Source organism: Protomyctophum bolini, assembly GCF_963924005.1.
Source record: "Protomyctophum bolini genome assembly, chromosome: 5".
Classification (NCBI taxonomy): domain Eukaryota; kingdom Metazoa; phylum Chordata; class Actinopteri; order Myctophiformes; family Myctophidae; genus Protomyctophum; species Protomyctophum bolini.
Window position 1 is genome coordinate 9936338 of NC_137866.1, and position 24366 is coordinate 9960703.

General features: G+C 45.6%; 1 protein-coding gene across 1 annotated transcript in view; it reads right to left on the reverse strand.

The window, feature by feature from the left end:
- Window positions 1-272: 272 nt before the first annotated feature.
- The window catches only part of huwe1 (HECT, UBA and WWE domain containing E3 ubiquitin protein ligase 1), a 49005-nt gene continuing 24911 nt past the window's right edge, over window positions 273-24366 (reverse strand). Inside the window, exons 43-84 of the mRNA XM_080763228.1 lie at window positions 23586-24004; window positions 23292-23487; window positions 21640-21807; window positions 21018-21166; window positions 20269-20335; window positions 19919-20142; window positions 19413-19624; window positions 19036-19218; window positions 18598-18770; window positions 17994-18133; window positions 17795-17870; window positions 17606-17704; window positions 17355-17482; window positions 17107-17266; window positions 16332-16560; window positions 15479-15657; window positions 15293-15382; window positions 15042-15202; window positions 14888-14930; window positions 13855-14244; window positions 13437-13647; window positions 13128-13252; window positions 12798-13018; window positions 11922-12316; window positions 10984-11671; window positions 10008-10755; window positions 9771-9862; window positions 8612-8768; window positions 7901-8033; window positions 7440-7642; window positions 7045-7295; window positions 5907-6009; window positions 5260-5409; window positions 4595-4840; window positions 4188-4305; window positions 3957-4097; window positions 3250-3537; window positions 3044-3149; window positions 2617-2734; window positions 1894-2075; window positions 1077-1267; window positions 273-887 (exon numbers count right to left, since the gene is read on the reverse strand). Coding sequence (XP_080619354.1) covers window positions 785-887; window positions 1077-1267; window positions 1894-2075; window positions 2617-2734; window positions 3044-3149; window positions 3250-3537; window positions 3957-4097; window positions 4188-4305; window positions 4595-4840; window positions 5260-5409; window positions 5907-6009; window positions 7045-7295; window positions 7440-7642; window positions 7901-8033; window positions 8612-8768; window positions 9771-9862; window positions 10008-10755; window positions 10984-11671; window positions 11922-12316; window positions 12798-13018; window positions 13128-13252; window positions 13437-13647; window positions 13855-14244; window positions 14888-14930; window positions 15042-15202; window positions 15293-15382; window positions 15479-15657; window positions 16332-16560; window positions 17107-17266; window positions 17355-17482; window positions 17606-17704; window positions 17795-17870; window positions 17994-18133; window positions 18598-18770; window positions 19036-19218; window positions 19413-19624; window positions 19919-20142; window positions 20269-20335; window positions 21018-21166; window positions 21640-21807; window positions 23292-23487; window positions 23586-24004 — 8456 coding nt within the window. The 3' untranslated portion in view covers window positions 273-784. The remainder of the gene's footprint in view (window positions 888-1076; window positions 1268-1893; window positions 2076-2616; window positions 2735-3043; window positions 3150-3249; window positions 3538-3956; window positions 4098-4187; window positions 4306-4594; window positions 4841-5259; window positions 5410-5906; window positions 6010-7044; window positions 7296-7439; window positions 7643-7900; window positions 8034-8611; window positions 8769-9770; window positions 9863-10007; window positions 10756-10983; window positions 11672-11921; window positions 12317-12797; window positions 13019-13127; window positions 13253-13436; window positions 13648-13854; window positions 14245-14887; window positions 14931-15041; window positions 15203-15292; window positions 15383-15478; window positions 15658-16331; window positions 16561-17106; window positions 17267-17354; window positions 17483-17605; window positions 17705-17794; window positions 17871-17993; window positions 18134-18597; window positions 18771-19035; window positions 19219-19412; window positions 19625-19918; window positions 20143-20268; window positions 20336-21017; window positions 21167-21639; window positions 21808-23291; window positions 23488-23585; window positions 24005-24366) is intronic.

Here is a 24366-nt window from a genome sequence, read left to right on the forward strand (position 1 = left end):
TATTCATGTAGTTATTCCACTCTGATTCAAAGGCTCAAGGCTGGGTCAGCGATTTAATAGCCAAAAATACTCTAGAATTTATGGTTAATTTCTCCTTCAGGTGTTCTCTTCATTTTTTGTACCATCCTTCCTTAAAAATGCCACAAAACTTTGAAAAGTGCATTTTCGCAAATATCTCCAAAACTTCTCAAGTTGTTCTATATCCCCCCCATAAAAATTTTCCCCATTTTCAAGGCTTATGAGGTCACAAATTTGCAACAAGAAACAGCCAACATTTTTTCCCCAAAGGTTTTATAACCATCCTGTTCACACACACACACACAACCTTCTCCTTTTTCTTTTTTACACAGCCAGAGAAGAACAAAAAAGATTAAACATAATAAACTCCCAAACCTTTTGTACAGAGAAATCAAACTAAATGGAGAAAATGTCTCTTATATTAGTCCATGTTTTTAATCCTCTGAATCCGCTCACGCGTTTTGCCATTAAACTGGGAAGGGGGACACAACCGTGTCAACATGAGGCTCTGTGTGTAGTAGGCAATGTCAATCAGTCCCATTTCGCTTGCTGGTTTATCTGTTTCATTATATGGATTTCAAAACCAGTAAGTCTAGGCCATTCAACAAGTTATCCAGTAATGTTTATGATAGTGGACAGTATGTGTGCACGTGTGGTGAGTGTTTGTGTACATGTGCGTTTATGGGTTGTTGTATGAATGTGTCAAAGAGTAGGCGAGTCTAATTCAGGTGTTCTGAATGCATGTCTGTGTTAAGAGTCTCAGTGTTTAAGCCAGTCCGAATCCCTCTGAGCATTCCTGAATGGCCATCAGCAGCATATGTCTCAGCTTTTCATAGCTCTCATAGGCTGGGAGATCCAGCTGGTTAAAGCTAGTGGGAGACAGAAAGACAGAACAAACTTGTATAACACATTTACATTATAAGGCTATATTCATAAAAGAATAGTTTAAACAGAAGCAAGATAATCTCTGTGGTGCATGTCTATATATATATTAATAATAATATATATATTAATTATTAAATATGTGTAAAACGTTGCAGTCTAGCTTCAAATTGTACCAGGTATGAGCAGACGGCAGGCGGTCAGTGGAGCGGTCATCACGGTGGATCTGGAACTTCTGGATGCCATTCATGCCTTCAAGAGCAGCAAAACCCTGCAGGGGCACCTTGGACGTCCCTGTAACAAACTGTAGGAACTTGGCCCGGTCTGCCTGGTCGAAGGAACGTAGGGCTCTCCAGAACCACTGGATCTTTTAAAAAACACGAAGGAATTTAATGATAATATTTTGTATATTTGTTGCTATTCTGAATCCATCTCATTTCAAGGCGTGTGGAAGACATGTGACTGTGTTAATCATGCTAGGTATAGGACTAAAGAAAGGCTAAATAATTCAGAAAAAGGCTAGCTATAAGTCATCAAATTGTTTGTTAAAATACAGTGACGAAGAAAAAAAGTAAGTAAATAAATGACGCATACTAAAACTGACTATGCAATACAAATTCTATTGCAGCACAATGGCATGGAGAAGTGTTAGGCTAGATAAAACCATTCTAAGGTGTCAGAACTGGGAAGAAACTTTTTCAAATGTGACATTAAAACGCCCCCTTCTGGCAAAAGGCAATAACAGCATTAAAGCCTATAAGAATTCATTATAAACCATTAGAGCACTTTTGGTGTTTTAAGCATTGTTATACTTTAGCTGTTGAAAAATAGTAATCTACAAGCTCATAGCTCATCGGGTGGGGTGGGGTTTCCTGGAACAACATATTTTCAGATGGGGGTCCGCGGCCAAATACAGATAATTCTGGGGGTCTTGGACAATCTGCCTCAGGTCTAAATGGGTTAAATGTGTTACAGTTAATTGATCCGAAGTACCTGAATAGAGCTGGACTGGTACTTGTGGTACTCCGTGTTGGCTTTGAGGTCGTCGATGTCGATGTTGGGCAGGCCAGAGATCAGCAGCTCCAGCTCCTGCTCAGTGAAGATGGAGATCAGCCTCTTTGGAATGATCTCGTAGAAGCCCTCCAGGAAGGCGGCCAGCTGCTTACGGATGGCACCTTAAGTAGCAGAACAGTATGAAGTCAAAACCACTTGAAAGTAGGGATGATATAATCTGTAGCATAATCGGAATTGGCCATAAAAATGGCCAAAATCGTATTGGTCTCTGGTTTTCACCAGCAAAAAAAATGAAAAATGTAAAGATTCATCAATGAGTTCAATATAAATCAAAAGTGTCAAGTACCTCTAGTGACTAGTCTAGAACAAAAGCCAAATCAAATATGTGAAAATAAACTTTACAATTTTCTACATTTGATTTGTGTTCTCATCTCATTAAATTGTGAAAACAGACACTTGGAAAATAGAAGTATAGGCAATTTATTGATCGATATAATACTTTATTAACAGGCTTTGGGCCAAGCCCATAGGGCCTACGCTTGATTCCATTGTGGTCCTCTGTATAATATCGGAATCGGTCAGAATCGGTATCTGCAGATATGACCATGCAAATAATCGGAGATCGGTCATATTTTCATAATCGTGCACCCATTCAAGAGGAGTGACAGATTTAGTTTGGTCAAGTCAACTGCCTATTCTCACCCGTCATCTTCATCTGGCAGACAAGGTGTACATATTCTTTCTTGTTATCCTCTGTGACCACGATGTTGGCTCCATTGGGCTTGAGGTCCCTCACTTCACACACCCCAAACTCCTGGACCTACACACACACACACACACACAGGATACTTAGCACTGCTTCTCTTCAACTGTTAAAGCCCAATCTCAGATAGTCACAGTTAGCATCCATTAACAGCAATTTAGGTCCAGCTGGCTTTAAATTACAGTTTTGAGGCACTTAGGCGGTGTAATTAGCACTTAGCTTCCCACGATGAAAAGATAAAAAGAGCATGAGCATGCTGGACTCAAATATTTCCTGCCCCATATCAATTTAAAAAGGTTTAGGACACGTTGCACGAGAATCAATTTTCTACTAGAAGCTAAATGGTGAGATGAAGTGAAGCATTACTTCAGTGCTGAATGTCAGCTCATAGCCCAGTGTGGACACGTCATTTTCAAGCAGGTATACCAGGCCCTGGAAGAAGGGGTAGTCCTCGCTCTCCATGTCTGTGTACCTATGGATAACACAAACATAAAATGTTCACACATGCAAGAATTCCTTGATCCTTTTACTGGCCTTCACTTTCAAAAGTTATTTCCTTTGGCTCCACTAACCTGACACTCTTGCCCAGGATGTGCTTGTAGAAGCTGCGCGTGAAGTAGCACTCGAGCAGCCGGTTGTCGTAGACCGCCTTGGCCACGACACGGCCCACGAACTTGAAGTAGCTGAGATGGTTGGGGTTGCAGTGGGAGGAGGGGTTGATGGTGTAGGTGACGCGGTCGCCCGGCGAGGTGCGGAACAGGGCGTACATGGGGTTGAACATCTCCCTGGAGATAATCATGTACCATTCCCTGAGCAGGCCACCGGCATCCTGGCCCTCCTCTCCTTCAAACACAATGTACCTGGAAGCAGGAACACAGACGGAAAGGTTGTAAGTAAGGAAAGGTTGTCCCGATCCGATCACATGATCAGAAATAGGGGTCGATCACGTTATTTTTCAAATGATCGGAATCAGGAGCTAAAAAAGCTCCCGATTTTTTAGCTCCCGATCAGATATCAATATTAAATCCATATCATGATAGACTGGATATCGTCTGTGATTTGGGATATCGTACTATTGTGATACGGCATAAGTGTCCTATAAAAATATAAATAACGGATCGGTAAAAAAACGTATCGGCAGATACTCAAAATCAAATGATCGGAATTGGATCGGGAGCAAAACAACGTGATTGGGACATCACTACCATTAAGGGTTCTGGAAGGGAAACAAGGAGGGGGAACCAGTCAGACAATGAGTAAGTACACTTGGGAGCCTTACAGCCGGTTCTTCATGTCCTCTGGGCTCTTGCGATGCAGTTCCCTGTAGGAGTCCTCGAACACGTGGTCTCTCCTGACATGTACAGCCATGTCTTCCTTCCTCAGGCCCTCATCCAGACGCTCAAGCTCCTGGCGGAAATACCTGCAAGAGAGGAGGGCAGAAAAGGTTAGGGTGATTTCAAACAATTTATGAGATGAAACAAACCCGAGGCAACAGTAAAATCGCCCTTACTTCCTCTTGACATCGAAGTCAAGGATGCGGATGTAGTCGACCAGCACGGCAAAAGGCCCGTCGGCCAGGTGAGTGGTGGATTGGCGCAGGATCTGGTTAAGCACTGTGCGGTGAGTTTCTAAATGATAAAAAGAGAATATGGAAACATTATTAAAGTAACTAATTACTTTCCCTAAAACAACACATGATCCTTTTACTATGATCATTGATTGATTACTTTATTGAAAATACATTCAAAAGGATAGAGTCACAAGAAAGCTGTTAGGCTTGTTTCTGTTGTGGTCCTCTTGGGGAAAGGGGATGGGGAGCAACAATACAAAACAGACAAAAACAAAATACATTTGTTTTGATCCATTCTACACTAAAAAGGTCAGTATACATGAATTTGATGATGTTGGGTCACTCACCGGCAAAGCGGAGGAACTTCTGGGTATCGGGGGGCAGATTGGAGGAGATGTGCATGGAGGAGGGCTCCCTGGAGAAGAAGGGGTCCAGGGAGGAGGGAGTGGCGGGGGTGAGGGGCGCTGGGGACAGCGGCGGAGGCTCGTCCTTGATGTGTGACAACTGACTCTCCCGGGTGTCCCTCACCGGGGGCTTGCTCTCCCGTTCCGTGGCGTGAACCAAGAAGAAGGCCTCCACCGCTGGCTGGAGAACTGGAGAGAACAGAGACATGGCATGATGAAATGAACCAAGAAGAAGGGCTCCACCGCTGGCAGGAGAGATCTACAAGCTCATAGCGCGGCACCATTGTGCTGCGCTACGAGCTTGTAGATGGTGGTGCAAATCTTTCAGAGCAAACATTTTTAACTCAAATCTTTGCTTCTGGGGAGTCCCTGGAACAACATATTTTCAGATGGGGGTCGGCTGCCAATTTCATATATTTTTGGGGATCCTTGTCATGAAAATGTTTTTAGAACAACTGACATAGAAACATGCGTTTTTCAGAAAACTGTTAGGATTTAGAAGGCATTTGTAGAATCATCCTCGGGTCTAAATGGGTTAAAAAGAAATACGGGTTCTATTTCAGTTCCAGAGTACATAAGTCCTTTAAAAAAACACCACTGCTACTTACCCAGCACGGCATGCTGGTCATGGGACTCTTCCAGCTCTTTTAGGCACTCCCCAAGCATGTCCCACAGCTCGTCTAAAAGCAGCTGCTCACTCAACAGAGGGAGGTCTGGAAGCCTCTCCTCACTCTCAGACTGACCATTGCCTTCTTCATCTGAACATGGGGGAAATTGAAAGGCAATATAATACAGTCAAATTAATTATTATTACTTATTTAACTTGAACCCTAGCTTTCCTATTCTGGGGTGAACAGCTGGAGAAAATAGCAGATCTTCAAAACGCATCGCAAAATGTTTTGAGCTTGTAGATCGGCTTAGATTCAGCTAAGAGATCTTGTGTAGAGGGAAATATAAGTAGATCTAGAGTCCTGGGGGATTCCTGTCAAATAAAATGTACAAGCGGCAACTGAGGATAATAGATTTATTTAAACGAACTGAGGTGGAGCCAACCAATATGGGCCATCAGAAGTGCTTGTAGGAAGTGTGTATAGATGTTTTGCTAGAGCTGTGTCTATAAGTGGCCCTACCCAAAGGTGTAGCGTCCTGCTCCAGAGGTAGAGCTGTGTCTATAAGGGGCCCTACCCAAGAGGTAGAGCTGTGTCTATAAGGGGCCCTACCCAAGAGGTAGAGCTGTGTCTATAAGGGGCCCTACCCAAAGGTGTAGCGTCCTGATCCAGAGGGGATGGCTGGTCCACGTCCATTGGAGACTCATCTCTCTGGGCTGCCTGGCTCTCCGACACAGACTGAACATCCGACTAATGGGATGGGCACACAGATCAACATAAAATATACAAGAAGAGTGAAAAAAAAACAAAGTAATAATTAATATAACGCAAACCATTTTCTAGTTACTGTCAAGTATTAGACTGCCGTACATTACAATAACATTTCCATGAACCTGTGACAGGGGACAGGAGTTGGAGAAGGGCAGGGGAAGGGCAAAAAGCAGGAAGCCATGTCAGCCAGCTAACCGATCAGATAATGTCATACAATCTGAGCAGGCACCACATTCACACTGCAAACCGGTTCAACGGTACAAAACATGTCAATGCAGACCAAACCACTATAGAATGCAGTGGGAGCACAGGTGCATCTGTCTTTCTTTCAGGGCTGCCAGTTCAGCAGTGTGTAGTGTACACTCACAGATCTATGACACTGCAGGCTGCAAGAGAACTGCAGTCTGAATTATATTGTCGGTAGTGGCAACGTCGTACAGTAATACAAAAATGTAGGGTACCATTTATTGCATTTCCCCTCTGCATTATCAGTTGCAGAGATAGCTTATTAATTGTTCCAAGATGCACAGGTAGTACACACCAGTAGCCAACAGCCTCTTGTGACCAAAACAGAATTTGACAGTATTCTGTCTGTAGTTAGTCTGAAACAGAAACTGTATTTGTCAATTGTAAAATATACGTGATTTTGCGGCGGGGTGTTGGGGACAGACACTCGAACAAAATAATGTTCAATAGCGTTTTGAGAAGTTGGCTGGATATTGTGAGAAATATACCAGTGAAAGACCGTACGACTATCAAATATATAATGTTAAATTGAAAAAGTTACAGTATGCCTTTACGTTCATCACAAGTAGGTAATATTGTAGATGTGTAACACGGGAAATATGATATTGGAAGTGTACCTATATTTGAACCACATCGATTGACTGTCATGGCGGTGTCTTGGATTAACTAGCCCGTATGAATAAGGTTACTTTATTTTTGTACTGTTTGTACACAAGCTGTGCGTGTGTGAGTAGCAGTCGGCCTGCTGTCAGTGCAGCCCATGCTAACCGTGGCGGTGCCAGCAGCGCCGGCAGGGGGGGCAGCGCCAGCAGGGGGGGCATGGGGAGCCGCCACGGAAGATCCTGCAGCGGCGGCAACAGCGACGGCGGCAGAGGCAGAGGAGGAGGTGGGCGGTGGGGCCTGCTGGAGCCGGCGTGCCCGCTGGCCCTCTCTCACCATCTGGATGATGGCGTCAGCCTCAGCCTCTAGCTGACGCACCGCGGCCTGGATGCTGCTGGCGGAGCCTAGGCTGCTGGAGCCTGGCCATGCAGGGAGCGACAGAGGAAAGGAGGGACAATTGTCAACATAAATAATTTGGGAATTAGCTTCAATTGGGAGAAATGCATGTCAATTGATGTTGTAAAATAAAAGAGTACTAATGTGGGTGTATGTAGCTCTCCTACCTAACCGTCCTGTCTGCTTAGCCTTCTTGTTGGCACGGCGCGTGTCCTCGCGGAGCTGGATGATGACCTGTAGCACACGGAGGAAGAACTTCTGCGTGGATGTCTTGGAGGTCAGGGAGCTCATGCAGGGCAGCTGCAGCTCGCGCCCCCCTAGGGTGCGCTTCTGAGCGGCCACGATCACCACGCTTTCTGAGCCGTCGAACCTGCGCCCCCGCCAACACACGAGTATGGGCGACAAGACGAATGCAGTCATTATAAAGAAACGAGTGAGCATGCAAAAACAGGCACGCACAAAATGACACCCGATTTATCTGAATCCCAACAGTTGGTCCATAATTAATTCAAGGATGAATAATCGAATATTCGACAAGACTATGGTTCTAGCTATCGGGTGAGCCTCTTTTTATTCAAGTCTGGTCTCAATGTAAAGCAACCTCCTCCCATAGCTGCTCTCGGCTCACCTGCTGCTCAACTTGCCCTTGAGCCTTGCGGAAAGGGACGAGTCCTCTGGAGGGGCATCGGGGGACTGGGCATCAGCTCGCGCCCTTCTCTGCTGCTCCAAGTTGTATTCTCTAAGCTCTGCCAACAATGTGCCTGGGGGAAGGAGGGTTTAAGTCAAGATATGTATGGAAGGAAAGGAAAATATACAGTATGCATGCATATTCAGCTAGGGATGCAGGATTGAGACAGTTTACTGTTAAAATAAAAATCACACCCGTGTGAAGTGAGGGGCGCTCTTATCATCTGTACATCATCATGATGTAACATATCGATTTGCGCAGACACATGATGTAAATTCTCCTTTCATCGCCTACGGCACGAGTTAGGACAAATAGCTGTATATCATGCAGTGGTTTGAGGAGTTCTGTTTTGAAGCCTTAATTTGCAAAAATCCATAATTACGATGGTCAAAATTTTCAAACAGAAGTGACCATATTTGGACCAAGAGGACGGAGCTTAGTATAGGAATTGTAACACCTGTCTCATGCCAATACCCACCATGTGTATAATAGCTGTGACTGGTAACCCCAAATGTTTCGTCTTGAACAACCACGACCATGTCTCATCCAACACAGATTGTTTTTTATAATGTACTATATATTTATATATATATATCTTCAATGCTATGAATGAAATGAAGTCATCATAATGACCAGTGGCACTGTACTGACCAATCTGTTTGCAGAGAGTGTATCCCAGGTGTCTGGCTCCACTGAGCAGCAGTCTGAGCACTGTGTCTCTAGTCGCTCCGTCTCCTCTGGACAGCTGAAGCAGGATGTTGGCCGCGTCTTCCAGACCCTCCTCTGAACATGAGTGAGACGTTAACACCTGGTGAAAAGAAGATCAGGAGTAGGGTTAGGATTTTGCGCTTAAAAAGGGACACTTCCTGGACTACAATTCCTATAATGCTTTGGTGCACCAATCCTCCTTGTGGATAGGGGGAGGGCTGTCTTACTGAGACAACATGTAGTCCAGGAAGTAAGTGAACCCAGTGTCCATGGCGAGCACGATTCCTTCCTCGGGTTGAGTACAGAGTGACGTAGAGGGTGCACTGTGACTGGCCAGTCGCTGTGATTGACAGTCTACACCTAAACCTAACCCTAACCTTAACCGCAGTAAAAATATACCTAAACCTAACCTCCGTAAACTATACCTAAACCTAACATCAGTAAAACTAAACGCAGTGGCTGGTTTCCAACAACGGAATGCGCGGAAGATCCCCTCCTTGCGTGTCCATGACATGACACTGCTAAAATGTTAAATATCTCAAACCACATAATTATTACACACAGACTCACAGGAAAGTGTTCTAAATTTTCTAATCATTAACAGTTTTTAAACTTTTTGGCAAAAAGGGTGAAGTTTCCACCCGAGGCCGATTTAAGAAAAATGGGCTTCTAAATCCTAAAAGTTTTCTGAAAATCCTATGTTTCTATGTCAGTGGTGCTCAACCTTTTGAACCTTTTCCATGTCAAGGACCCCCAGAATTATCTGTATTTGGCCACCGAAATATGTTGTTCCAGGGATCGCCCAGAAGCAAAGATCCGAGTTAAAAACATTTGCTCTGAAAGAATATATATTCAAAGATTTGCGTCACATTTTCACGACTTAAGAAAATAGCAGATCTACTTGCCGAGCTTGTTGATCTGCCGTTCAACAGCTAAAGTATAACAATTCTTAAAACACCAAAAGGGGTTCCCGTCCAGAATGGGTTAAAAGTTGACATGCTAATGCTAATGCAGAGAGTAAGATTAGGTAACTTTTTTTTGGTTACATCAATTCCTATCAGTGGAAAATTCTCAAAAAACTCAAATTAAACTTTTCCCCTACCTCCACAGAGAGTTGTAGTTGTTTCTCAGTGAGTCCAGTGGAGGCCATCTTGGTATCACTCTCAATACTGCTGACAACAGTCCTCTGCTTCCCTGTTCACACAACAAAAACACTGCTCAATCTTTTGCTCCAAACATTCTCATGAAGAGACTTTTCCTTGGCCTGAGATATGACACGATCACGAACTAAAACTAACTAAAAACATTAATTAAATGAACTAAATGACAGTGTATATACCTGTGGAGCTGACTCCGGTGGATGTGGGTATAGATACTGCTGTAGAAGAGGAGGTCTGGGAGGCTGCCAGAACAGGCCCAGAGGAGGAGCCCTGGGCTCCAACTCCCACCGAGCCCCCTGAACTTACTGCGGCAGCCTGGACAGAGCCAGCTGCTGCCAAAGCCTGGGCGGCAGCCTGGGTGGCAGCCATGGCTGTGGCTGTGGCTGCAGCAGCAGCAGAGCTCACAGTGGTGCTGGGGTTGGCAGCCTGCGGGGTAGGGTGGCCGGCGGGCACCTCGGTGGCCTTGTTGTCAGGCAGGGCAATAGAGATGAGAGAGAGCAGCCTCAACAGCTTCTCTGTAAGCAGGGAGCTGCGCCGGATGACAGGGTGGGACAGCATATTCATCAACTGGCCCAGCGGAGAGGCCTCCAAGCTGAATTGGGCTCCCTCCGCCTCAGAATTGCCCCCCAGTGGCACTGTCTTCATGGAGGCTTTGCCCTTTCGGCTGACATTCATGTTGTCCAGCTTGACCAGCAAGTCCCAGAAGTCGGTGGAGATGCCCAGGGACTGGGGCGTGAGAGCAAAGGAACCCAGAGAGTTCAGAGTGGTGTTGGAGGGGTTGGAGCTAGGGTTGTTCTGGGATCCTGACCGTGAACCCCCACCTCCCCCTCCTCCACCAGATGAGCCCGAGAGTAGGCGAGCGTCTAAGTCAGTGGAGGACAATGACAGATCCTTACAGCGCTGCTGGGTGAAGTGGCTGGGAAACACCTGCAGGGAGGGAGAGACGAATAGTTCATGTTAACCAGAAAGCCACTTTCTGATCTATTAGAGCTGGACAAATAATCGCAAATCTATCAAAATCTAGAACCTCCAACATTGCACGTTAATGAATTTTTTTGGTGATACGCCGGGGCATGACGACGTCATCAAAACAAGAATATCTGAAGCTTTAAAAAAAATAGGTTATTCGGTACAACCGAATGTCCAGCGACTCACCTTGGCCAGTTGGATGAGTGTGTCCAGTACATGTCGACACACCACCGGAGCGGCCTGAGGGTGAATGTGCACAGTAGAACCTCCACCCCCAGCACACGTGACACCTGCCGATGCCCCAGAAAGGCTGCCTCCTCCTCCTAATGATGCCGGTCCCACTGAGCCTCCTGTGGAGTGGCGCTCGGCGTGCTTCCTACTAGACGCTCGCTGGATCTGGAAAATGTTTGTGCGACAGCCCAGAGCCGCGTCCATGGAAACCGAGAGCCAGGAGAGCTGGCTGGAGCTGCGAGACTCCACCCTGTTCAGCAGCTCCAAGGAGGAGGAGGACGATGAGGAAGATGAAGAAGACGAGGACGAAGAGGAGGAGAGGGAAGAGGCAGTGGTGGCCGAGCCTTTCGGTCCGCACGCCCCTTGGGCGCTCCTCTTGCCCCGTGCCCCGTCTTCAGGGCGTGTCGTCTCCACACAGACCTCGCTCTCACTGCTCCGCTGCAGAATTGAAAGCAGGCTGCGGATCACCCAGCCACGCGTCTGCGAGTGGTAGCACAGGTTCCTGAGCACACGGTGCAGGCGGCTGGTGTTTAGCTTGGGCTCATCCACAAACAGCAGCACCAGCAGACAGGAAAGAGCCTCGTGGTCCAGCAATAGCCGGCCTCGCAGACGGAGTAACGAGTCTACACTCGAACTGGACGGTCTGTGGACAAGACAAATCAATTATTTTTTATATAAATAACCCATGAACAAATAACTACTTGTGAATTTTAACTTGTGATTGTACTTTCAGTGCAAACACTGTAGCCAAACGATGCATTGGCACAGATTTAGTGCAGGGAAAAAGTAGCGGTATAGAGCTCTAGGGGACCCCGGACGACATAGGGTTTAAGTGGTTAATAGACTGCTCTATTATTTTATTTTTTTAAGTTTCACTAAAAATCACCCGTCACCTGCTGTGGTTGGTTCCTCCTCCCATCTGGAAGGTTCCTCCTCTCTGCACAGCCAGCCGGGTGTACTGGACACCACGGTTGCTGCCTAGCCGGCTGGTGAAGGCCGGCGAGCGTAGGATGGCTGACAGGGCAGAGGACGAGCTGTGACCAAACAGTCTCTCGTGCATCAGCTGCCTCTGGCGGGCCTCCTGTTCTCTGCGTAGCGCGGCCGCCTCAGCAGCGATGTCCGGGGGCATCACGGCCAGCACGCTGTCCTCCATGTCCTCCAGGACGCTGCGGCGGAGCTCCGAGGGCAGCGTCTGGATGAAGGTGACTGGGTCCAGGGGAGTGTCTCCCTGGGTAGGCTGCTGGGAGAGCTCCCTACGCTGCTGCTCTGCCCGCTGCTGGGCCAACACCTGGATAGTCCAAGAATATGTCACCAATTAGCTCAAAATATATATGTAACCAGGTGTAAATCTCATTATCTCAGTAATTTATATTAATTATGGCTGTTATTGACTAAAGGAATTCATAGTGTAATACCAATAGTCATAGTCATTTGTTGATCAATTAGTTGAATCAACAAATTTGTTAAAACTAACTGTTTCAGTTAGTTGGTAGACATGGTAGACATGGTCAACACCTATCGTTAGTTATAGACTGGCAGAATTAAAGGTTTACAGCTGAAGTTTACAAGAGATTAAGGAGTAACTCAATCAGCATAACAAAAGCACAAATAAAAAAATAAGACTTTCAGAAGCCGATTAGTCTAACCAACCAATTTATCAACGTTTTTAAATTATAGAACATAGACAAAAAACAAACAAGCAAAGAAGTACCCATTATGTAGTGTACTAGATCAACAGATTGGAATGAGTATTATGCATTTCCCCTCACCTCCTCCTGGATGGCTGGTGGTAAGGCTGCGAGGAACTCGGGGCTGACCTCCGTGACCCCTGGCCCTCCAAGGACAGGGGCGGTGGTGGAGGGCAGAGTGGCGGAGGCAGGGGGACGGGCGGGCGGCCTGATGCCCAGCTGATTCTGCAAGACTTCACGACGGATGTCCTCAGGAAGTGCTGCCAGGAAGGACGGGTCCACGCCCTCTGGCAGACTAATGCCTGCGGGTGACAAAGACAACGGTGAAACCGCAAAGACGAAATGCACACATTACAAGACCAAAATGATCTAATGTCGAGGACAAGCCATGCTAGGGACATTCAATCTTACCTGCCAGTGGGTCTTCCTCGTCGTTGCTGGTGGATGGGAGGGGCTCCTCCTGGATGGCCTGGGATTGGCTGTCGGCACTGTCGCTCCTGGGCATCGTTTCCCCGGGTGACGAGATGGATGTAGAGCTACGACAGGAAAAGAGATGCATCATTCTTCTGTCGGACAGAATTCATAACAAATGTGGAAAAATCTTGTCCTCATTTTGTACATCTAAACAATGCAATTCATCTCTGAGTTCAATCAATGCTCAGGCATTATTCTACAATGTAGAAGAATCATGTCTACATGATGCCTCTTGAAGCCACTGACCCCGTCTCTGCATCCGTCTGCCTGTCCGTCAACCCACTCTCCCCACTGCCGGACAGTTCCTGGGAAAGCTGGGCGGTCTGGGCAGGATTCGACGGGGCTTCTTCCAGTGTGGCAGAAGCAGGGCTGCTGGTATCCATGGGTGACCCCTCCAACTGTGACACGCCGACTGCTGCAGGCTCCGAGGTCTCCACGATGTCTGGACTTAAGGAGGCTGAGTTAAGGGAGGGAAAGAACAAGACACATTTCTACATTTGAAATGATCTTCACAGTAAAAAATGATAGTTTATAAGGCATATGGTTCAGAAAAGCGCATGACAGATCTTTGGCTACCAGCTTGGTCAATATCACTGCCAGTACAAAATGTGTGCCCTTTGCTGCTGGCCGGTGAGTATAAAGAGTGTTTTCAAAGATAGTCTACCTTCCCTGCCTCCATCCAATGCTCCTCCACCTCTCTCACCGATTGTGGGCGCTGGAGACATTTCCATCTGGGACGCCTCTGCTTCATTGCTGGGTCTATCAGCTGCCGACAGGGGTGGAAGGTCCGCCCCGCCCAGAACGGACAGCGAGTTGACATGCGACTCAGCCAGCAGCTCGGCACGCGACTCTGCTAGCGACTCAGCCAACAGCATGTCAGCGATTGGCTGGTGGACCTGTTGACTGATGGCTGTCTCTAGAGAGACCAGGGCCTGTTCATGGGGAGCAGGGGTGGTGGGGGTGACTTCTCCTGATGGGGGCGCAGTGAGGAAGCCCTCAGAGACCCTAGGTGGGTCCAGACACGACACGGTACCACCCTGAGCCTGTTCGCCTTCTGGAACAACCAGACAAGAGAAATGTCACACTAGTGAAGCCCTTACCCACTTTAAGGGTTTTGTCCACCATCAGTGACTGTTCACATTCATATAAAGCAGAAACAATGGAAAGTATTATTTTATTGTAACCTCTAGTCTGATACAAAGCTAAAGGCTACTGATCCATATAGGCAGGAATGCAGGGAGTCACGGACCTACACTGAGGAAGGCAGTAAGTTGTATAGTTATCTCCTTAACGGGGTGCACAATCCTGATCCCCAACAACAACACAACTTACTACCTCACCACAGCATAGACAAATATGTAAATATCTACCACTGGAAAGCTGAAAGCTACAATACAGCAACTACAATAAAAGAGTTAAACAATATTGCTAGACATTTTGCAATCAACAGGAGTTCTCCACTGTAGCTGTAGGTTGAAGAGTTGGTTTGGCGTTGCTGTAAGAAAGACAGTAGACTGTATAGTTATCTCCCAGATCTGGTGTGATCCTAAAACTATACAAACTACTACCTCACCCCACAACACGCACTGTCTTTAGCTGGCCAGCACATCCTCATCGGTCTTGCCCTCTCCTCAAGGACCAAGATTGCTATGGCACTTTAACCAAATAAGGCATAATAGGTTTAATGGTGACTGTACCTGCAGTGCTCTCTGTCCCATTAACTGTCCCCAGTCCAGAACCCTGTCAACACAGACCAAAAAAAACGTTTACAAGGATTAAAAAACAATTAATTTAAATAATAATCTAAATCTGAAAAGTGCACAGTCCACAACCATGTCTCTGTCTCCTAACCTGCAGGCTTTGTTCCCTAACATCCTCTGCTCCAGAGGCCCTCCTCTCATTTTGCTTGGTCTCCTCCTCCTCGGCCAGCTGCCTCCTCCTCTTCTCACGACGCTCTTCCAGCTCCTCATCACGCAGACTCTCTAGGTGCTGCAGGATGGGCACTTTCACCACTGAAAGTGTTGCACAAAAGGTCAGTAACGCGTACTACGTTTGTGGAGCATGCAAATCATAATTTGCCATAAGTCCTAAAATCAGCCAACCTGCTACGCAGTCGTGCATACTCTCAGCATCCAACACTTTACACTCGTCTGTCCATCTCGTTAAGGCAGTGGGTATACTAGAGAGGGTGCCTAGAAGGATGAGAAGTGAGCAGTGTTAAGAATACACCAAGATCAGCAAACGTGTCATTCACCACACGTATATCAATGTGTTACAGTGATTTTCACCTGCTTGTCCACCTGTGCTGCTCTGCTCATGGAAAAAGTCATCTAGCAGCTCATCGTCAGAGCGGGCGATTATGTGCACGTCCTCGTTACCCACCAGAAGGCGGGCTCGGCCACGGGATTGCAGGGGCAGAGAGCTGGACAGCTGCAGAATGTCCGCTGCAGCACTGGGACCCAGTAATCTGAGCAGAGAAAGAAGACCCCAATTATAAGCATTAAAGACAAAATAGCAGGCCAGTTATGCCCCCAGGTTTTGAGTGACAATAGAAATGGACAAAGAGACCAATTATTTTTGTGTTTCAACAGCGTTATCAAACAAGGTGTGCTTTTGTCACACCATTACATTCTTTGACAAGCTTAAGTGAAACCTCCAAAGACTGCAGTTGATTAAACTAAAAACGCTTCCATCAGGCTTTTAACGCACACCGACAAGTAACGTTGGTTTTTAAAGCCCTGAATGGTCAGGCTCCTGTATAGCCTTGTTAGTGACCGCTGCCCGAGTTTATCCAGCAGGACCATATCTAATGGTTCCAAAATCTTGGCTCGTAAATAAGGGAGACTAGGCTTTTGCTATGCAGGCCCTCCGCTGCGTTAACGTCTTGCCTGGAGAGCTCAGGGAGGCAAAATGTCTTTTACATCCCTTCTTAAAATTACATTTTATAGTACAGATTAATGCTATCATGTTTCTCTTAAAATGTTGGGTTTTTATAATTAATTTATTGTAAAGCACTTTTGTAAACTAATCTTTGATAGGTGCTATATACTGTAAATACAGTTATTAATATACAGACTATCTCTTCTCAAGGATCCCAAGGTGATCCACGATCAACCGATACAATCACATCAGTGGTTTCACCTCTGTAGGATGAGTGGGGGGTTGGGCTGCCGGTTGCCAGGGTAGTGGACATGGATGGTGTGTCCGGTGTTGGCGGTGAGCTGGCGCAACGTGCGCTGGCTGCGGCCCATGCCTTGTGCCAGGCGGCTGCTAGTGCTGGCCGAACCCAGGGTGAGGGAGCCATGGTCAGCGTGCCGCACCATCAGCGGGTGAGAACTGGGGATGTTGCCTGGGGAGGGAGGGATGTCAGCTGATGGAAGAACACAGTAGAGAAGAGGACGCAGACATTAAAGGACTGCTCACTCGCAACCCCCAAGTCATTCACATCACAAGTGTGCCAAGTGAAGCTACCACTATTCTAAATCTTCATGTTGTATTATTTGACAACAACAACAACATTTACAAAGTGCTTTATATAAAAAGGAACCAAATAAAAATATAATAAAAAATTATAGTCGATTAATTCTAATTAATTAGGCCCCATTAATTTTATAATAATAATAATAATAATATTGAATTGTGCGGTCTTTGAGTATGTTTTGTTCTGCATTCAAAAATCCAATGCATCCAATAAAAGATTGTACACCTGCAATATGTATAAAATATAAAGTGCAGGGAGAAGTAATCATTACAGTGATTTTAATTGAAAGTTTTACAAAGCGATTCTAAAAGAATAGTACAATTAAAGGCCTAATGTGGTATGCCTTACAAAATTACTTATGTTTGAATTAAACCTGAAAATGTGAGACGTATAAGTCATATAATCAGACAATTCAATACAGTCCCGCCTACTTACCAGTGGTGGAGAACATGCTGTCAAACTCTATGATGAGGTCGTCGTCCCTATCGAACCTCTCAAATCGGATGTGGGGTGCAGCGTTGATGTCAGGAAAGTCTTCATCTAGCTCCATTTCTGAACCTTCATCATCATCATCCTCATCTCCTTCATCTTCATCCTTGGGGGGGATGAAGCCGTGAGCATTGAAGACAAATCCACATGCCATGTTTCCCCAGAAATGTTATGCATTTTTCTCCATACTGTACCTGATCCTCCTCCTCTTCCTCTTCTTCTTCCTCTTCCTCATCCTGGCTGTCCTCATCGTCGTTGCTCCCGCTAGAATCTTCCTCCTGCGTGTGCTCCTCATCCTCTGGCTCCAGGATGTTCATGGAGTCTGATAAAGGAGAGAGTGTAGTCGTATGAACACAAAAATAAACAAACGATAAAGCAAATCCAAGACTCAGACTGTGAGGCCATAATTGCCCTACGACCATACAAGTCGCCGTTACGGCCTCACCTTCACGGTTGGCCTGAAGAGTGGACGCCTGGCTAATATTGGAAGGGGCCTCATCCATCAACACATCCTCCTGCGATTCATCCTCACCGCTCCGTCCCACTGGTTGATAGAGGAAACAAAATCAGACTCAAGCCCTTGGCTTCACCTATGAACTTAAAGGGCCCCACCAAGAGGGAGCTGAAGGCTTACCTATAATGGCACTGTTAACAGCACCTCCATCTCTCTCCAACAATTCATCAATCAGATCCACCAACTCGTTCTCCACCTGTATGCATGTATGAAACAGGGCACACAAACGCAATGCAAGACACGTTATATCAGTGTTGGGTAATGGGCGGCGTTACCATTCGAGAATTACCACCTTACAGATATTCTTTGAGCCACTCACCTGCATGTCCTGTGTGCTGAGCACCTCCGGCTGGCCAGCAATGACCACCGTGTCTCCTTCCGCTTCTCCGTCCATCAGATCACTGTCTGTACCCGGCACTCTGAGGCTGCCTTCCACCGGCTCTGCCTCACAAGACTCACCTGGAGAAAGACAAGGGGGATGTATTTGGAATCAGTCACCATTGAGGTCCATATAAATTAATGTGAATTAATTGCGTGACATTAATGCTCCCAGTGTGTGAGTACAACACAGAACGTGAATATTAGGTGGCAATAAAGTGCAATTCATTTTCAAAACTAAGTCAATTCTTTGTTGTGAATAAAAACATCAACCTGTATGAATGAGGCACCACCAAATGAAATGAAATATTTGTGACACAATTTCATAGTTTATTTGTCACACACCCATGAGTTTGTGTTATTTGGATTGTTTGATTGAATACTTTATTAGCAGGTTTGTCAACAGTACACAGACAGTGTACTATAGTACAGTACTACAGTTATGTTAAAAGGATAACACAAAAAGCCCCAGAGCGCTTGTTTCCATTGTACTTAATTCATCAGTAATATTGGTAGAATACTGTAGTATCAACAGGTATATTTACCTTGGTCCTGTGTGTTGCTGTTACTGTCCCTGGCAGTGCCCACTGTGTCATGTTCGGTCTTGTTCTTGCTGGAACCTCCCTTGCCGCCAAACAGACTGCTAGGTTGATTTACGATGCGAGACAGAGTCTCCAGAGGCTTCAAGGCTGCATTAACTGTATTGGCCATGTTGGGACTGAAGCAATCACACGCACAGACACATGAGAAAGAATGGATGTGAAGCCAGTTCAGACAGAAAAAGAGAAACATAGTCTGTACAAGGAAAAGCCTCAATATGAATTTAAATAATTGTAACTTTTGACACTGTTCAATAAACAGAGGATTTTGCTCCCGAAAACAATATTGTGACATATTGTGTCAAAATCCTTATATTAACATGCCTGAAGAATACAATGACTTGTGAGCAGTACTGTAAATGACATTGGGGTTAGTTTGTGTACCTGGACAGATCCAGGCTATGAGGTACACGGGCCAGATCGTTGACCAGGCCTTTCTTGAGGAAGAGGCGAATTATATTATTCATGCCATTGTGCTGCGTCTTGGCCGCCGCAGTGCTGTAGAAGCTAGACGTGGAAGGACACGACTCCATAATGGTACTGATGATGCACATCACTGCCTGCAACCTGAGAGGTGGAGAGAGATAAAGAGTCAGTGATGTGTGATTCTAAAAATGCCTTCGAATTCCTACAGTAAGCAACACTTACTGTAGAAAAACAACTTTAGTTTGAACCCACATTTCTGCCTACAGTACATGATTGTCAGGCATCAGTTTTGTTTTGTATGGCAAGTTTTAATTAAATAGTTTTACTACTTTTACCTTGCATGTTTCTCTGTGCCTTCCGTCATAGCCAATGCCCGACTAAGTGCAGCCTTCACCTCATTAACCAAGGCCACCTGAGCATCAGTGCCTGTGCCAGCAGCAGCCAAGCTGGCCAGGAAGAGGCGGGCCAGGGCTGGGGTATCCTTATCCTCAGAGTTCTGGGTGTGGGGCAGCAGGTGGTCCAGCACGAAGGCTAGAACACTACAGTCCTATGGGATGTATACAGTACGATCAACAAACAGGACGAGGCTGTCAACTAGGGCTGATCTCAGAAATTAATTTGAATGTTGGTCTTCAAAATGCAATGACCAGTAAGTAGCAATAATTGTCAATATAAAGTTTACAAAGGATAATATGAAATATTTTTTGATAATATTAAAATGCAATTGATATGACCACCAGATTAAAACAAAAACCCAATGCTATTCTCCATAGAGAAAAACTTCCGAAACAGGGGAAGGACTTCTGTGCGCTATTGCACTTATAACTGTGGCATCACCTACCTCCTTGATGAGCTCAGATTGTCCAGCAGTGTAGCAGTAGGAGGCTATGAGTGTGGCGATGCCCACATAGGAGCGCACAAGCTCAGCCAACAGTCTAAGGATGGTGGAGGTGGGCATCAAAGGCTTGCTGGCCTTTGCTTTAGCTGCTTTAGCCTCCTCCGAGCTGGCGCTCTTATCGCCTTCCGTCTCTTTCTTCTCTTCTCGCATCTCCTCTGGTGTGGAGGCTGAGGGAGACGGGGACAAGAGTTAGGACCAAACTCAACAGTGAAATTGACCTATTCCTCTAATAATAGATTGATTGATATTGATAGATTGAATAGACAAATAAATGTAACCGATTTCCATCTCACCTTCTCCTTGTGGTGTACCAGACTGGGAAGACTCGGCTACACCCCCGTCTGCAGCAAACACCTGAGCCTGATGAGGAAAAAAAATTGCTTCCGTTATGAGTCGTGTTAATCATCTCATGCTGTGACGCTGAGGTAAAGAGAGGTCCCCCACACACACACACAGCGGCTTATCGCTCTGATAAAAAGTTAACTGTAAAAATTTGGTACAAAGCATTTTGGTATTTTCTCGTTATTTATTGTAGTCTTGCACCAGTGACTACTGGATGTGCCAGATAGCTCTTTGATACAGTACAGTTACTCTCAGACTGCATGTGGTCTACACAGGATTGTTGTCTATTAAAATAAGCAGTCTGCCGTCATTTAGTTAACATAATTAATTGCTTTTAAATGTTCAAAACATTCATATGGCTCTGTTGCACTTGCTACAGCAAAATAAATGTTTACGTTTAGGCACCCCTGCGATCGTCACACTTTTTCTGTTACAAACTGACCCCGGCCCCCATCAGAGAAGGGAAAAGTTATGTGGCCCTCACAGAAAAAAAGTTTGGGGACCTCTGTGCTACAGGCTCATTAGCTAGTGCACAACCAGAATGGAACACTGATTTGTATTAAAATGCAATTGATATGACCACCAGCCACCACATGATGTCGCCAAACCACCAAAATAGTCCATCTTGTGACTAATGGGCAAATTGGGCATCATTCCACACAGTAGCCGTTTTGTGCCGCTGCAAGTCAGGTAGACTCACGTTGATGTGGAAGGCAGACTGGGAGTCGTAGTCGCTGCCCTGCCTAGTGAGTCTGTACTGCTGGTAGACGTCATCCCCAACATCCTGCAGGATCTGACACAAGTCCTGGCCTCCAGGTACCGTCACTGCTCGCTCCTCTGGACGTTCAGCTGCAACACACACACACACAAACTTAGCTGGCATATAATACAAAATAAGGCCGACAATAAACAAGTTAATTAACAATGTGTTGAACATCCATGTTTGCTGCTTTAAAATTGTGATCTTTTTGGTAGATAAAATGTTTGGCATAGTGAGTCACAGACCACCATTTGATGAGATTCAGCCTCTCGGACCCAAAACTTATAAAAAATTGGTTTTTGTCAACAATTCCATGCTGTATTGATGTTGGTACCATAGGAGATATAACAGAGAATGTAGAATAATTGTTATCTAAATCAACATTTGCCTAATCGTGTAGACTCACACGGGTACACAGGAGACCAATTCCGGGTTATTATGACATGACAGTTACAGATTTCAGCTTTAAAATACAGATCGGTCAGCTCTGTACGAAGCAAATAGGATCAGCAAAACTTGAACCACTATTTTTAGTTATGGCTTCCTAGTCCCAGCGTCTTACCCTCTTCAGGTGCATGGTAGGCAGCCAGAGCATTGAGCATGTCGTAGATGACCTCCTTGATGGTGTCAGGGATGGTGGGAAGTGGGGACAGCTTTAGTGGGGTGGTCTTCACCAGCTGCACAGCGTTGGGACCCTTGATCCTCAGGTTCTCAAACTCGTCATCGGAGGCTGAAACCAAAGGTGTCGACAGACCGATGTAGAATAAAAGCGGACCTCCTCTAGTCAACACTAACTTCCTAGAGTAGATTTTATTCCCATTCTGACCCGAGATCAGATTCATACGAGGTTTCTACTGGACACACACTGGTCTGATGAACCCATTCTGACCTGAGATCAGATTCTAAAAAATGTCAGTCGTTCTTCGATTTAAAAAAAATAGCAGACCTACAAGCTCGTATCGCGCCACTCGGTGGCGCGATATGAGCTTGTAGATCTGCTATTTTTCAATAGCTAAAGCATAACATGATGCCAACACCAAAATGGGTGCCCGGTCAGAATGGGTTATTCCCATTGCCTAGTCGTCAATATCGTTGGATCCCCGTTTTTGCTCTCCTCATTTACATTTTGCAGCACTTGATTCATCATTGTGCAGTGAAAATAGTTTATATTTAATAGTGTTTGCACATACAAGGACTCTTAAAAAGACAAGTAGTAACAAAGCATTATAATGGTTACATACATTAAGTTAAGGTATCGGGATAAAGTTTAACAAGAAAATTATAAAACGTATATATATCCCGTTTACAGAAGACATGGTGGGTGCACTTGTTGCATCAAACAATCAGAAATTAAACTGATTTAATAAAAAGCCCTTTTCAATTCATCTTCATGTAATTGGTCCTCACTAATATGATAACATTTCTGTCTATTCACTCTGTATCTCAGAGGGCTATTTGGACAGTTCCAAAACCTGCCTACCAGTGACAACAGTAAGGAGATTGTCATTTCAAACAAGAAATCAATGAAAGCATAAGAGCTTCTATTTCAGCATGCTAACTTTCAAGGAAGCAAAAAGCTGTAGTTTCTATTGGGTTGGAATCCCCATCAATGATGTAATTGGTAGGCAGGTTTCTGAAATGTCAATAGCATAGCATTAGCCTTTCGCTAAACCCCACCCTAAAAGCCATTGTCCAATGCCAATCCAAAAGGTTTAGCCACAGTTGCTAAGGATGGCAAGCTTTCGTCACCTCATAGCTGTCAATGTTATTTTGCATGGCTGTGTTGAACACATACACAGCTTAACGTTGAGAAAGTTACACGACTGAGCCACCAAGGTGATGGCAATAATACTAATGACCTTAGTCTTACCGTGCATTACATGAAAACTGCTGTCAAGCGGTCGTTAAAGTTGATTGTTGGATGTTTCTCCATCTAACATTTCCTTGCATTTCCAGTTTATTGAAATAATGTCATGCACATTTGTCCAGTGCATAACCTACTGCGGGCCTGGCAGACTAGATTTAGAATACATTTTGAAGCTCTTGCTACTGAAATGATCGATTATATGGAGAAATCTTTCCATTTAATACGCATCTCAATGGGTGAGGAAGGAAAGCTTGCCATGTCTCCTCTCAGTAACCGTTGTGCAAACGTGCCTATTGGACAAGGACGGGTTGGGGAAGGACTTAGCGAAGGGCTAATTGCAAACTCACCCGTACCAGCTCCGCGGGGTGCAGGCAGCGCAATACGGACACAGTTGTTGGCTGTGTCGGCAAAGCAATCAGGGTTGCGGCAGGCAGCTGGACCCAGGACACGCAGGATGTAGTTGATCTCTCTGGAACCCAGACTACCCGAGACCACACCTGATGTGGTGCTTCCTGCTCCACTGGTTACTGCTGACCTTACCACCTAACAAAACACAACAGTCAGTCAGGGATGTTTCATGATATGGTATAGATGCCTACTATACTTAAGATATCATGACCTGTTCCTCAAATGTATCTAACCTTCTCCATGGTGTGCCTAAGTGTGGCTGGATCTTCTATGATGTGTCTGAACAGCAGGGTCACAAGTGGGGTGAAACCATTGAAACCCGAACCTTGCGTCAGCCCTAGGATCATTCTTGTGCTCTTCAGCTCAGCAAACATCATGGCGTAGTGGTGGGTACGCGTCAGGCGCAGGCAGAGGCGCAAGGTGGCATGGAGGGTGTCCGGGTCCACAGGCACGCTGATCATACTGACACAGGCTCTGATGAGGACGGTGGTCATGTCCTCCGTCAAGCCTTGCACCACAATATCCCCCTGGGACTGTTCTGGTTCCAGGGAGACAACAGGAGTGGAGGAAGCCGGTGGCGCAGATGAAGCCTCCTTCAGCTGGCTGGAATCATCTTTTGGAGCTGCCATTTCCACTGCCACGGAGGCTGAATCTAGAAGGAGAATACAGATTAGCAATGTTTGCTGATTTTTGGATCAACAATTCAATGTGTGACAGTGTCACAGTAACGTTTAAAATAGCTCACAATAAGTCATGTCCTCGACACATTGTGTAGATCAGCTTTTTTCGTTGTGCAAAATCAGAGCGTCACATCCCTTCAAGCTATGGGACGTTAGTATCCGCGACGCGTGGAATGACTGCAGTGTTTGTCAATCAGAGACTGAGACAGATGGCTACGTGACTAATTTCGAACCAATGTTTTCAGATACATATTTTAGTGTGCTTATTAAAGTTTAAAAAGAGTAATAGTGTCTGGAATCTGGATGTCATCTTGAATGAGATTAAAAACGGAGT